We start from the raw sequence: 15,223 nt of genomic DNA, 5'->3' as shown, positions 1-15,223 counted from the left end.
CATAAGAGAAGAAATCTTCTTGTACTTCGAAACCTCGAATATCATTTGCACTTAATATCATCCAGCAGCAGAAACTTTTTCAACATAATTTGTAATTTGTTTCGAGCAAGAGGTAAAGTTTAAAGATCAGGAAATGAAAATTAGCAAATTATTAAGTAGAAAATACGCCGAACTTCAACATTAAAATGTAAATATCAGTAAGTAGCTTAATATAAAAAAATGAAGATGATTTATTTATTATTTAAATATTGACAGAAGTAATTTCATTAGATAAAAAAATTCTATCGATACACTCAATGTCAACAGCAGTATTTTACGTTTATATTGAAAATTCCGCTATAAATATAAAATAAAACAAAAAGACAATTACTGGAAAATTCATTTGTCATTTAATACAAGCCACCAAACATTTCGTTTCACAAAAAATCGATCATTTCGAACTTCTTAGTGGTCCAGTGTCTTATTCTCCAATGCTACTTCCTAGAAATAAGCCGTTTTCTTTAGATATTTGCAGAAAATAGAAATAATTCTTTTTAAATTAAAAAAAAAGAAGTCGGAGAACGGAAATAAATTTAATAAACCTAATTCGAGTTCCACGACATAAAAATGGGAACACAGCCTAATCCGGGTCGGAAGTTCCAAGAAATCTGAATTATCCGAATTGAAGTGTTGACAAATGATATTTCGACTTTTATATGGAGGCCGCGATCCTGTCTTCTCCGAATATGAAAAACATACAGAAAGGGGTTTGGAGTTTGGAAATTCTCGCACATATCGCAAGTACCCACAATAACACAAGAGAGACAAAAACACTTGAATGATACATACGAATACGAGAGAATTGCCAGTATTTTCAGAATTACTTCAAGTAATTCTGTGAAAAAGGCTAAAGGTAATATTACTTCTTAGTGTCACTTCAAGTAATTCAAGTAAGAAATAAGGTGTTTACTTATATTTGTGTTTCACGAAATCAAAATGGTTTGGTGTGTGTCCAAGTTTAAAATATGGATTCTAACGCGCTTCGAACAAAAATAGAATAAATTTTCTGTAATCTTATTCTCTGTCTGAAGAATTTTCGTCATTCCATATTCGCTACAACTTACTTTCGCTTTCGTCATAACGCTCAAACAAATACCATGAACGAGCGTGTCAACTCTTACTGTATATCCAGTATCTCATGATTCACTTCTAAGAACTCATTTTTCTAACGAATACTTGTCAAAGAACAATTGTGTTGCAAAGTTCTGTGCGATTCTGGTTTCGATACTTTCTAAATATTAATGCTTACAAATCAGCGTACTAAAGCTCGTGCCAAATGCATGGCATTTCATTAATCGAAGTCCTCAAACGATATTGATATGAAGTCCTCATGATATTAACGGCGATCGAGTGAACATGCGAGAGGAATCATAATTTGTGCATGTTGCCACATTTTTTAGATGATGATATTTATCTAAACTACTTTTTCTGGTGATTTTCTCTTCTCCATTAAATCGCAATTTAAATTTGAATGTTCTCCAAGAATTGTACCAGCTGCCGAGTCTTCGGTGAGGATGAATTTTAATTAATTTTAAAGAAAAAATTTTGTTTTCAAGAATTACATCTTTTTGTTATTGTTAACGATTTTCGTTTAATTATACCAAACTTATCATTGAATTACTGCTATTCTGATGTTTATTACGTCAAGAAGCGAAGATCGATTTAACGAATTAAACATTATTCCGTGTAAATTTAAATAATTTTTGTAGAAAAATTCGTTTTTCGAGGTAACAAAGCGTCATGTGTACATTTTATCTCGAATTTTGTCCATTACGCACAACTCGGATCTGCATTAGAAAACTAGAAAAATTTCTTCTGCTTGTCTGCTAAAATAATTACAAGTAAGAATTTGAAAAATAAAATTAAAAGTAATCTGAGGATTTGCTTCTTAACTCGCAATATCTTAAAGATCTTGTGATTTCGACCAGTTGCATTATTATAGAAATTTGATATTTCGAGTGTAGGAACTGAATTAAGTAGTACAAAGTAAAATCGATGCGAAAACCACTCGAATAAAGTATCATTATGTACTTCTACTTTAAAAACAAACAAGAATGCATTATTTTTGCATTGGCATCTTAATGGCTAATCGAACATTCTTCTACAGATTTTATGGTGGAATGATAAGATGAGATTTCATTATGCTAAATGGGTAGATCAGAAATCAATTTATGGGTTGATTTCTGAGAATTTGATGTTTTTATATACACCAGATTACGTAGCTTAACACGTTAACACAGATTGACATTAGGTTCAGGTTAGCAACTGAAATACGCTTCCATGGATTCCAAATTCGATTCTAGTTTGAATGTCCTAAATTGCCTCGGGTAGAAGATTAAGAAGTTTAAGTTGTTCGATACATTCAGCATCCGGACCAGTCAAACTGTTTCTGTTGTCTCGTAAAATAATTTCGTGGCTGGAAACATGTTTACACATTCGTTTAATATATCCTAATCCACTAATAAAACTTAAAATGAAGAATTTTTCCACACATTATACTTAGAAGAATAACTGTCTTTATGCGCATATTTTCATTTAGAATGAACTAAATTACCCACAATACCGATTCCGATCCTTCTTCTTTTACTCCAGAAGTTAAATAAAGTACAGTTTAATATTTAAAAAGCTGTTTTTCAGATTACAAGTCAAAAAGTTATCAAGAATTCAGATGGAAAATATAAAGTGAACATTTAATATATCGTACGTATAATATACCACATTACCACGCGATTCTAGTGTTAACGAATGATGACGTAGTTGATGGCAAGATTCCTTTCTCGCTTGAATAGTTTTCATAATCAGGACGCGTTATCCCGTGAAAATAACAAATTTTTTATATCAATTTTTACTTTAGTCATTGCTATGGAGACACAAAGACACGCAATACTACTTTAAATACGCCGAGGTTTAATTAAAATATTTGAAATATTTTATCACAAAATAGTGATTTAGTTGTCAATAAAATGTCAAATTTGGATTTTTTTTTACAATTCGTCTAAATGATAAATTTTACGTATGACGAAATTCTGTGTTTGAAAATATTCAATGGATATAACGCATTTTAGTAACTGATACATCTTATACTGCTTTATTATAGAACTTAAAGAACAAAACGTAAATCTTCTATATTGTAAAATTTATGGACTATCTCACCTTTCCCCTCCTGTTCTTTCTCTTTCTCCACAGAATAAATGGTTGATATTTCAAAAAATATCGAGCATTTCATTCCAGAAGAAACGCTTGATACTTTTTCAACTTAGAAAAGAAAATTTCAAGCGTTAAACATAATTCGAGAGTCTCTAAGAGGAAGACTTTTTAAAAAATCAAACTTGAGGACAGGGCCAATTCTACACAATGTTAAAGATGCGATTGATAAAACTTTCTTCAGAAAAAGAAAGGTTAAGAGGGCACGAACGAGCCTAAATCCGACAAATCGTGACGACATTTCTCATCCATTTTTCACCCACGTTGTAAGTTCTTTGTTTTTTTTTTTCTCGAGAAACCCCAATTCATTAATTGCAGACTTCGTTTCTTGGACTTTTCGTTTTTGTCTCGAATGTAGCCAACGAGTCCAAATTCCATCGTACCTGTCTGTCGGATGCAAAGGACGATTTTCACAATTTTTCGTTTAAAACTTGAGAAAATCGAAAGGTCTGTCTGAAAAAGTCGTTTCGACGTCGCTACTCTGCTCTAACTCGATGGATTCTAATCTTTAGTCGATCGTTTACCGGTTAATCTAACAACGGGTCTCCCAAATTATATAATAAACCGGTTGTGCTCGGTTCCTACGTCCCTCCACTGTAATTAGTGTTGGCTTTCTCCGCGTCAATCAGTTTTACTGTTATTGTTGCTTGTCACTCGCTGTTAACGTTAGAACACGTCGCTGTCAGCCATACCCGATACGTAATTATTATTATTGTCTTCTCGCAAATCAGAATCTCGACGTCGCTAGCATCCGCTACCATTCATAAAATAAAAGAGAACGATTTATGAATGACCCCTCTCTCTCTTCGTTCTAATCATTTTATTTAATAATTTCTTCGTAAGCAATTGGAGCTGTGTGAATCAAAAACAAGCGGCGAATCCATCAATTTTTAATTGAGTATATTAATTCCTTTCTTAAGATAGCAGACAAGTCTTTAAGTTGAAAAACAATTTAGAAACTAGAATAGAAAGTTTAAAAACTCTATAAATGCTCGTTGAATCTAAAAATCTGCATTCTTAATTATAGAAAATTTGTATTTTTCAAGACCTAAATCCTTTTTTAGAAGAATTGTTTAAATTATTTCCTTCGTCTCAGTACATAAAATGTGACATCCTTTGGACTTATACCAAATCGCTCGCATCCAATCAGAAATCGATTCTGGAACTTACCGCGCCTAGCAGAAGAGTCCGGGAACGATTCTCGGTTGGTCTTCATTTTCTTCAAACACTTCGGACGGGCGTAACAAGAGGATAATGGATAGTTTGCCAGTCGGTCGGGTCGAAATGCCAACTGCGACGTTTGATGCCAGCTAGATCGATAGCCAAACAAGAAACTTTATAAGATACTAATACGAGCCACAAACGGTAAGTACAGTAGAAATGGCGGGGTATGTATTTTAGCGATCGATAGCCACGTTAGTAATATCGCCACTATAGTAATCAATAGTCGTCTTTTACGAGTTTATGACACACCGAGGCTATAACCGTAGCTTTTCTGCTAAAGCCACTTGGAAATTTATCTCAAACACCTTGGTAAAATATTACCGCTTGGAATTTTATACGGGTTGATTATGCCTAGGAGTCAGAATGCCACCCTATAAAAACTTCTTAGCGCACATCCAGATTTTAAAGCCCCCGAGCCAAAAATCTTCCAACACAACGAGCCACGCATATATACATATATATAGAATAAAAGAAGAGAATAGAAAGAAAGAGAGATTTGACAAATTTTTATACATATTTTGTTCGATGTTTCTTGGCGTTTGGAAAAGAAGAGGAGCGACATTCATCACTCTTGTCGATATCGAAGAAAGGAGGGTATTTTGGTAGAGATTGGTATCCTCTGGAGTGTAGAATAAAAGAAAAACTGACATTGGTAAGTGACAGTGACAAAAAAAGTATTAGGAACCGCAAACTGAAATTGCACCATCTTTGCTTGTTCCGCAGGTCCAGTGCTGTGGACTTACCTATAAATCTACTTTTAATCTTTATTCTCCACTTTGCATCGTATCTTTAATTATTGAATGTTTCTATAAAATATTTTAAAGTAATTTTTTTTTTATCAAGTTTTATTTAAGCTTGGGTGTGATTTGGTAGATTGCATCGCGTGTGGACCATTCATTCGACTTGAAACTTGTCCCAAGACAAGTTTCAAGTCGACTGAAATTCGTTCTTGCAAATTTATATGCATGAAGTGTTCGAATTTAATTCTTCCGATATTTTTTATTAAAAATAAATAAAATTGTTGCTAATTTAGCCGTATTTTGTGACTTTTTTTAAATCTTACAAGTGCTCCGTTTTAGATTTAGATTGTGAGCGCTCTGAGCAACAGGAACTAGCAACCCAAAATGTTAATGAAAATGTCTGAAATTGTAAGATAATTGTTTATAGATGACTTAATTGTAGAAATATATTTTAAAATATATAAAATATAAATATAAATGAATTTTAAGAAAATAATTAAAGCAAACGTCGAAAAGTATATTGTCTCAACGTGAAGCGTCATTCGTTGCGTACGACGTTAGATGGCGCATCAATGATTCCATCAATTCGCTTTTAATTATAATTTTGAATTATTTGAATACTCATAAAATATACTAAATGTTATAAAATCGATTTAATTTTTATAAATAACACTGTAAAAAATCGAATTTATTTATAATAAATTATTATTAATTAATTTAATTAAACCAAATTCTTTTAGTTTTAAAAATTTACTACTCAAAATCAGTTTTAAATTTAATTCATTTTTTGATCGACAGATGGCGACTCGAATGATTGATGATGATGATAAATCTTAAAACGATATATTTTCCTAACTTTTTTTTAGAAGCAAGAAAAATTCATTTGAAATTTAAATTTAATTCCAATTTCTTAATACATGTACCGAAAAAAGGTACGATTTAATATTTAAAGAAATATCTTTTGTCTTTGTCATTAATTTTCGCGCCATCTGTCGAGAGAAAATATAGATATTGTAAAATAAATTGCAGCCATTAATCTTTTTATTCCTAATATTTTTAATTAAATATTAACTATATAAAGTAAACATTTTAAAACTATTACAAAAAACAATTTAAAAAATTAGAATAATTATATTAGAAAATTAGATTTAATTTTAGAAAGTTTACAATTTTTTGTAGATATTTTTATTATTGTTAAAAAAAAAATATATGTAATTTTAAAGAAAACAAATTAACTATTTATTTTAACACTCGTTAATATTAATTTTTAAATTTTTCTTAAAAAGTTTAATTAATTATTTTAAAACAAATAGTTTTTTTTTTCATTCCATTTTTCAAATCTCGTAGAGGTCGCTAATTTAAAATTTTTAAAAATTCAAATATACGATCTCTACAAAAACAAAGAAAAAAGTATATACGTTAACTAAAAAATATCGTAATTAACTAATTATAAATTTAAAATTTATTTTTTTCAATATTAATTAAAACTTTTTATATATTACTAATGGTAAAATTATGATTCATGGCATCGATATATCTTTTTACGTTATGCATCGCTCGAGGCAATTTTTCATTTTTGCTAGCTAGTTGCTACGACACGGTACGAGTATATAGGCCTATACATGATCTTGAAGCGGAATAAATAAACGTAAAAAAAAAAAAAAATCGAATTATCTAGCGAACGACACCCCGGAGAGTGCATGATACATTGACACATTTGTTTGGTATTTAGAAACGTTGCTGTTAGTATTCAAAAACATAACATAGTACAGTAGACTCCATATTTGGAAGTCTGCCATACACGCATCATGTAAACAAATCGAAATTTTGAACCAAATTGAATATTATCCGAAACACGATTCGATTTATATTCTATTTTTTAACATTAAAAAACAATATAATTACTTGAAAATTAATTAAAATTGATCAAGCATTAAATAGCGATAATTTCCGCTTTAAAAAATTGTATATAGGTTACGTGTATACTATATGTATATGTGCATATCATAAGCACTTCAGTAACAGATCATTAAGCATAGTTAAGTTGTATATTAATTTAATGAGGTTTTTCATCATTAAATAACGATTTAGAATTTTAAAAAATTAATCTGATTTACACTCAAACTTTAATTTTCTTAATTTTTAGAGACGATTATCAGATAAAAATTAATTAAAACGATTGTTTGCGTGAACATAATTATTATTTTTAATTTGGTTTCTCTATTTGTTTTACCCTAATTTATACAATTGATTAAACTCTGCAGTGTATTTTCAAATTATTGCATGTGTATATATATATTTAAATTTAATTTTAAAATAATTAAAATATACCTTATCTTATTTGTACAGCTTCTAATTAATAGGAAGATTAAAATGACAAAGAAATAAAAAAAAAAAATTCCAGTTACACCATCAAATCACTACAAAAAATTAACTTTAACTTCACGTAATTATTAAGATAAATGTAGAAAATATACTGTAACTTTTACCGAATTTTTATTAATTAATTTCATTTTTAGTTGATGCAAATTGTTCTAAATATTTTTTAAATTATTACTTTAAACTTCTAATGAATTTTAACTCATATATATATGAGTTATAACTCATATATGTGTGTGTGTGTGTGTGTGTGTGTGTGTGTGTGTGTGCCTGATAATGTTTTTTGTTACTTTATTTTAATGGTTATTATAAGAATTTAATAGGTTTGTAGAAATTTGTTTACTTTAAATATTTACACATTTATGTAAATTTAATTTTCATCTCCATGTGAGAACGATATCATTTTATTGTATTATGTAGTAGATAGTAAGATGCGGTCGCCAGTAATTGTTATCATCAGATTTGTATCTTATATAATTCGTATTATACGAAAGAATTGTGTAATACGAAAGAATTTTTATTGTATGAACTTCATAATTATTTACCTTATCAGGCAACGCTCCATTAAAAAATAATAAAAGCGTAAAGCGAAACGTGTTTATTTAGTTATCTTCACTTACAGAGCACAAAAAATAAGCTTAACTAGAACCGGATCGAGAGACTTGTGGACCTCTGCGTAACAAAGACTTGCTTTTCAATTATTTAAAGTTTTGTATATTTTAAAAAAGGATAGAAAAAATCGGTCTTAGACCCAAAATAATGTGTAAAGTTCGTAACGGGTCTTTTCTCCCTTTGAACTTTACACATTATTTTGGGTAATGGATAATTCGATCCCGCGCTTAACACGCGAGAGAAATTGATTCGGGTTTGATTTCGACTGACGTCAGCAGACTTGTGAGCGAATATTTACCGTCACGCAAAGTGTTTGACGTCAAAATCTTCCAGAACAAATATTTCTGGTACTAAGTCAGTATCGCGACATAAATAATTTTCTAGTTTAAAAAAAAAATCGTTACTCGGTAACATTGACAAGTTGCCCGACTTAATCTAAACGGCTCTTTTGTCTATACAAAAATGTGTTCTTTCTGGCAAACTCAACGACAGCCGACTCATAAAATGTGATTAATGCATTATATATTTTTAAAAAAAATACTTTTTCTTATACAAAAATATATACTTAAATCATACGCATTGTTTTATTCACTCTTATTTTTTTATTCAATAAAAAAGAGTGAATTTATAGGTTTATAGTTGCGATTTTCCTTATCTTATTGAGAAAAATATCGCTGTTTGGGCGTTTTTATTACCCTTTATCGTTAATTACTTCTTTACTTTCTTTTTTAAACTGAGAATTTGTTGGTTATTTATGTCCCTAATCAGAACTTAACTCGAGTAGACGCTTAATTAGTTTTCTATTCCGCCATCTTCTCTTTCTCCGACGTCATCGATGACGTAACGATTATTTTGGCGAGTGAACATTTTGGTTATTTTCGTCTCGGATATAAAATTAAACAGTTCATTCACTTCATTTTGACGTTTAACTATACGTAAATGTAAATTTTTTGAACTTTTTGCATGATTCTAAATTGTGAAAATAGATACAACTAATGTAATTCCTTAGAAAAAATAAACATAAAAGTTATTGAAATTTTTAAATTCAATTTTTAAAAAGTTACGTAAGTTTTATTCTTTTCTCACCAAATGGCTTGAAATAAAAGTAAAAGTTAAATTAGAATATTTTAAATGTTAAAAATTGTAGTAACGTCTAGCTGTTTACAATGAAAAGGTTACTTTCGAATTAAATTTTACATAATACATAAACTTTAAATCCAAACAAAAAGTTTATTTTAAAATAAATATATTTTATGGCTAGATTTAAGTAATAAGAGTTTTTAAACAAATTTCTATATTTCGCTTCAGTAGTCATCATGACCGCATCACCACGATGGCGACTCTACAATGATACATTTCACTTAATGTCCAAATTGTTCGTACTGTCCTGTGGTAAACTATTGTGTTTTATCGGCCGATAGAATTTATGATTATAACTAATGTACGAAACGGCGACACAAATCTGAAAAACTACATTGAACATAATTCATCGTCTTAATGGTTCTATCTTGACATCGCAGCCATATTTCCTTCCAATATGCGAATAAGTTTATAATATAGTTTTAATTATAATATTCGCTTATAAGAAATAACGTGAGCAAAAACGCGAAGAAGTAAGCGATAAATCTTCTCTCGACTCATTCTTTTATCGTTAAATTGAATGTAGAACGTCTTTTAATAAATATTGACTATTCGATGATTGATAAGAACAGAAATCTACTTGTCACAACGTCGATCACTTCCAAACTATAACCAGATATTCTGTAATAGTTTATAATGCCAATGCTGGTATCTTATAATTAGAGTGCATTAATTAAAATTCTTCGTTAGAAACATTCCTAAAAAAAATTACAAAGAAGCGACATAAATAGAAAAGAACGAACCCCCTTTTCTCACAGCAATATTCTGAGTTATAAAGAGTCTTTGTATTTAATGAAGCATTGTTTCTTGTTGTTGGACGCTTCCAGGTTGATGAAATTGCCTAAAAATTTGGTCACGTTTCCAATAAAGTGTCGTCAACTTTTCGCGCAATAGACGTTCTCACGAACTTCAAACACGAAGTATTAGAACGTGGAATTCTTAATTTTATAATCTTTCAGACAAAATTTTCTTTGTAAAATTCCAAATCATTTTTTATACAGTTTGGTTTTATAAATTTAGACATTTTATATAAGCAAAGCGTTTATTTGTGCGATGAACTGTCATATCATTTATGAATGATGTGTACGTGAAAGAGTAATGTTATTCAATGGAGCTAACGAAATGAATTATCTTATTTATACAACCATAAATATATTAGATAATAATTCGAGTCTTTAACTGACACGAACTTAAAATTAATTAAAGGAAACTTGGTTATAAATTCTTGCTCATTTATAAATTTCAAAATAGAGCAAGCGGGGTAGCCATTTTGATTTTATATATATGTTTTTTTCTTCTTTCGCGTCGTAATTTACTTTCCCCCCTCTACCCTGGATAAATGCCAACGTTAAACTACGTCATTTCCTGGCAACCGCGTGTGGCTATAATAGAACTTGAAGGGTTTCGAAGTAAAAATTGAACACCATTGCTTTGTTTCCTTTTTTTTCTTGTCATATAACTTACTGTATTAATAGCACAGGAATAATTTAGAACGCTAAGATTTATTTTATACTTAAACTTCAATCATATAAGTAAGGAGCGGCATTAAAATTTACAATATCTTGGTTACGAATTTTTTCTATCGTAATACTTTAAAATTTCTAGGGCAATTGTGTTTAAATTTGGCATAATTTTTGGCGATTAATCTAAGTTTAAATCTCGATTATGTCTTGTATAAGTTACGTCGGTTTGTTGAGCAACCGGATACCACTTTGTGTTGCAGATGTCGTTTGTCATAAAAATTCTAATTGTCCGAAAAATCTGAAAAAATTATTACCTGTCTAATTTTTCTTCAATTTTATGATGCGCTATTCATTTTTTGCTTAAAGCGTTCCGTTATTTTTAATTAATTATTGGTGCCAAATCGGCACTATGGCGCGCGTTATCTCGGATTTCAATTTTCAAATTTCCCGCCAGTTGTTGTTACTAAAAATAGCCGCAGCGGTGGCGCGCGCGCGCGCTTCTTTGTTTATAATGGCGTTATTTTAAAGTGAATTACTTCTAATAAACTGAAATTTGATCAGAAATAATTTAAATTTTTCCATTGGTATTTTTAAATGTTTTTATAAAGTTTTATGACATCATCACATTTTTCTAAGTGAAAGTAAACAATTTGTTAGCCATTTTACTATCAGCTGATAGAAAGGGGAGTTTTTGAAAACAAAGTAATAAAGCGATTAGTAGTTTCTTCTTTTTGACAGTTGAGGACTAGCGAGTCTATTATTTTTGCTAGAAAAAACAAGCTTTACTACTCTGAGGTTAAAAATAATACAATTTCGTGAAATTTAATAAATCTGATGTCAATAAATAAAATTATTTATAGTGAGTTGATGTTTTTTAAGTTTAATTTTTGCATTTACAAATCAAATTACAGAAAATATAATAAAAATTTCATTTTTTATTACACCAACGAGTATTTTATTCTGTTAGATAGTAGAGAAATCGAGGATGTAATGACATTTTTATGACCATCACGCGATTGTTTTTTCTTCTCCCCGGCCATGCTGTTTTTGCGTTTTATATAAATTTTGTCGTTGATACAAGCGTCCAAGTCGAAGTTCAATCTTTCTATTTGACATTTAACACCTATGATCAAGTCACACCTGCGACTTACGTTGTTTATTTCGTACCTTCACGACATATTGATGTTACACAGTCCTTTTTCTAGAGAAATTTTTCTATTTCTCTTACGTTTTGCGAGGTATTTGGACCCTGTCTGGAATCTCACATGTACAATAGTACACATTTCAATAGACGATATAAAAAATCGCTTGTAAAATACATATGAACTATGCACATAAAAATGTAGCATCGAAAATGTTAAGTTTTATAAAATACATTTTTTCCCCTATATTTTGTCTTTCATGAATTGGAATATTCTTTTATTGCTGTTGGTTTAATACTTATAGATCATATGGGTTTTATGAGGGTTTTTTTTTTTTGTTTGCCGTCTTTTCAAATATGTATTATTGTTCTAAGAATGTAAATAAACTTTCAAATAAATGGTATAACTCTAGTACCTGTCTTCAGATGAATCCAGAAATGGAATGTTTTAAAATTTTCAATTTTTGCCGTAAAAACACTGAATGATAGGTAAAATAATAATTATAATTACTTAAATAAATAAAAATTTTATTGGAACTACTGTCATAAAACTTCGTAAGATGATACCAAACTACAAATAAATAAAATAAATCAATCTCCTGTCAAATTGTATTTTTTTAAATTAAAACTTCGATTCCCAAACAAGGTTAGGCTTGGTCTAGGGCAGTAATTATTGAGTCACGTGACAGAAAAGGGAGCTTACAAAAAATTTACCAAATAAGGAACCCTATTCACATATTTCCATATTTGGTAAATTTTAGTCCTCTCCCTTCTCTGTCACGTGACTTTTTACTCTGATACTATATAAGTGCAGTTTTTTCGCATTAGCTCGTCATTGTTTTTGTTGCTGTTTTTGGTTTCGAGTATAGTTCTTCTTTTTTACGATTGTGTTAAAACAGCGCTATGGATAAAAGTAATTTTTACTTGCTTTCATCTTCGGAGATAACAGAGATGATTGAAGATGATGATGATGTTTTTTCTTCGGAGGAAGAGGATGATATTTTGGAGCAGCGAAAATCGGACTCTGAATCTGAACAATCTTGTTCAGACCTAGACGAGGTTAGTACTTCTGGTTCATTTTTTATGGGTAAAGACCGTGTAACTAGGTGGAATAAGGAAATGCCCCTTCAAACTCAGAGGAGAGAGAAAGAAAATATTATAACTCATTTGCCTGGCCCAAATGGAAGAGCAAAGTTCGTCAAAACACCTTCGGAATGCTGGAAGTTATTTTTTGATGACGATATATTAAATCATATTGTCGAAAATACAAATAAGTATATAGAGAGAATAAAAGAAAAATTTAGCCGCGAGCGTGATGCCATCTCAACAAATATTTGTGAAATAAAAGCTTTTATAGGAATATTGTTTGCATGTGCGGTGATGAAATTAAATACAGTAAATTTGCGAGATATTTGGACCTCCGATGGTTTCGGAATAGAAATTATAAAACCTGTGATGTCAGAGAAAAGATTTAGTTTTCTAATAAGAGCGTTAAGATTTGACGATAAAGCTACTAGAAATGATCGTCGTAATACTGACAAACTCGCTGCGGTGCGAGATTTTTTTGAGAAATTTGTTACTAATTGCCAAAAGAATTATTACCCATCGGAATATTTAACTATAGACGAGATGTTGGAGGCATTTAAGGGCAGATGCCAATTCCGGCAATATATTCCAAGCAAGCCGTCAAAATATGGGATAAAAATTTTTGCCTTGACAGATTCAAGGACTTTTTATAGTAGCAACTTAGAAGTATATGCGGGAATGCAACCGCAGGGCCAATATTTCACAAGTAATTCTCCTAAAGATGTTGTGTTAAGATTATGTAAACCCGTAGCAGGCTCTGGAAGGAATATAACATTTGATAATTGGTTTACGAGTTACGAACTTGCATTAAAATTATTAGACATAAAGCTGACGTCAGTCGGTACTTTAAAAAAAAATAAAAGAGAAATACCGCCAGAGTTCATTACTTCGAGAAACAGAACTGTATTCAGTAGCATGTTTGGATTCCAAAAAAAGTGTACTTTAGTTTCATATTCTCCCAAAAGAAATAAAGTAACTCTCTTACTATCAACTTTACACCACAACAATAGCATTGATTCTTCAACCGAGGAAAAAAACAAACCCGAAATCGTAACGTTTTACAATCTTACAAAGGGAGGCGTCGACGTTGTTGATAAACTGGCGTCACGTTATAATTGCGCAAGATACTGCCGACGCTGGCCCCTTGTTATTTTTTATAGTTTGCTAAATATTTCGGCCGTAAATTCTCATGTCATTTATTATCTGAATAATAAACTTCCACAAAATCAACGCAGAAGACACTTCATGAAACTGCTATCGATCGAACTAATGACTCCGCAATTAAAATTACGTGCACAAAAAGAAAATTTACCCAGAAACATTAGAACGGCAGCCCTTCAATTCTCTAAATTGCAACATGAAACATCAGAATCGGAATCAGAATCAACAACAGCATCAACAGGGACATCACCGGCATCAACATCAGTAGCATCCACATCTGCGGCATCCACATCTGCAGCATCAACATCACGGAAGCGATCATCCTGTTCTGATTGCGGTTATAAAAAAGGCAGAAAGACGACAAATAAATGTTTTCGATGTAATAAATACATTTGTGGTGAGCACTCACATAATTTATGTAAGTCATGTATAGAAAGTTCAGAAAGAACAATAGAATTAGAAAGTTAATACTATATGAACGTATTCATTTTTTATATTACCTATTTTTCTGTATTTCTTTTATTTTCTGGGTTAGGCATAAGGGGTTGCTTTCAGTGACTTGCAAACAGGACCTTTTGAATATTGTCCAACAAATGAACGATATTTATAGATATATATATCAATAAAAATTGTTTATTTGTTGAATACTGCATCTAAAAAATCCTGTTTGCAAGTCACTGAAAGCAACCCCTTATGCCTAACCCAGAAAATAAAAAATTAACTTTTTTTGCATACGTTAATTATAATTCTTGCAATACAAGATGTACATAAAATTTTAGCATTGTATAATGTAAAATGTATAAACGAATAATAGAAATGAATATTTAAATGTATAAATAAATAATATATAATATAATTTTATCTGTATTACCAATTTATGCTGTTTATCTTAATTATTATTTATATAACTCTTGTATTGAAAGTAGAATAGATGTAAGCAAGAGACGAGATAATTGACATCTAGGCGTTAAGTGTCGCCTGGATGTCAATTTTCTCGTCTCTTGCTTATTCAGAGATCGGCGTGAAGTCCACCA

General features: G+C 30.4%; 2 protein-coding genes across 2 annotated transcripts in view; both read left to right on the top strand.

Moving 5' to 3' along the window:
* LOC136985992 (CDK5 and ABL1 enzyme substrate 2-like) overlaps positions 1-15,223 on the top strand; it is a 390,978-nt gene that overhangs the window by 331,586 nt on the left and 44,169 nt on the right. The window lies entirely within an intron of this gene.
* LOC136986005 (piggyBac transposable element-derived protein 4-like) lies at positions 12,846-14,657 on the top strand. Its single transcript, XM_067283454.1, has one exon. The coding sequence runs from the start codon at positions 12,846-12,848 to the stop codon at positions 14,655-14,657; it is 1,812 nt and encodes a 603-aa protein (XP_067139555.1).

This window comes from Centruroides vittatus, unplaced genomic scaffold (assembly GCF_030686945.1).
Source record: "Centruroides vittatus isolate TY-2023 unplaced genomic scaffold, ASM3068694v2 contig_986, whole genome shotgun sequence".
Lineage (NCBI taxonomy): Eukaryota > Metazoa > Arthropoda > Arachnida > Scorpiones > Buthidae > Centruroides > Centruroides vittatus.
This window is presented reverse-complemented; position numbering and strand designations above follow the sequence as displayed.

What these genes read in the sequence shown, in the direction of transcription:
- LOC136986005 (XM_067283454.1), top strand. Translation starts at nt 12,846, where the DNA reads ATGGATAAAAGTAATTTTTACTTGCTTTCATCTTCGGAGATAACAGAG.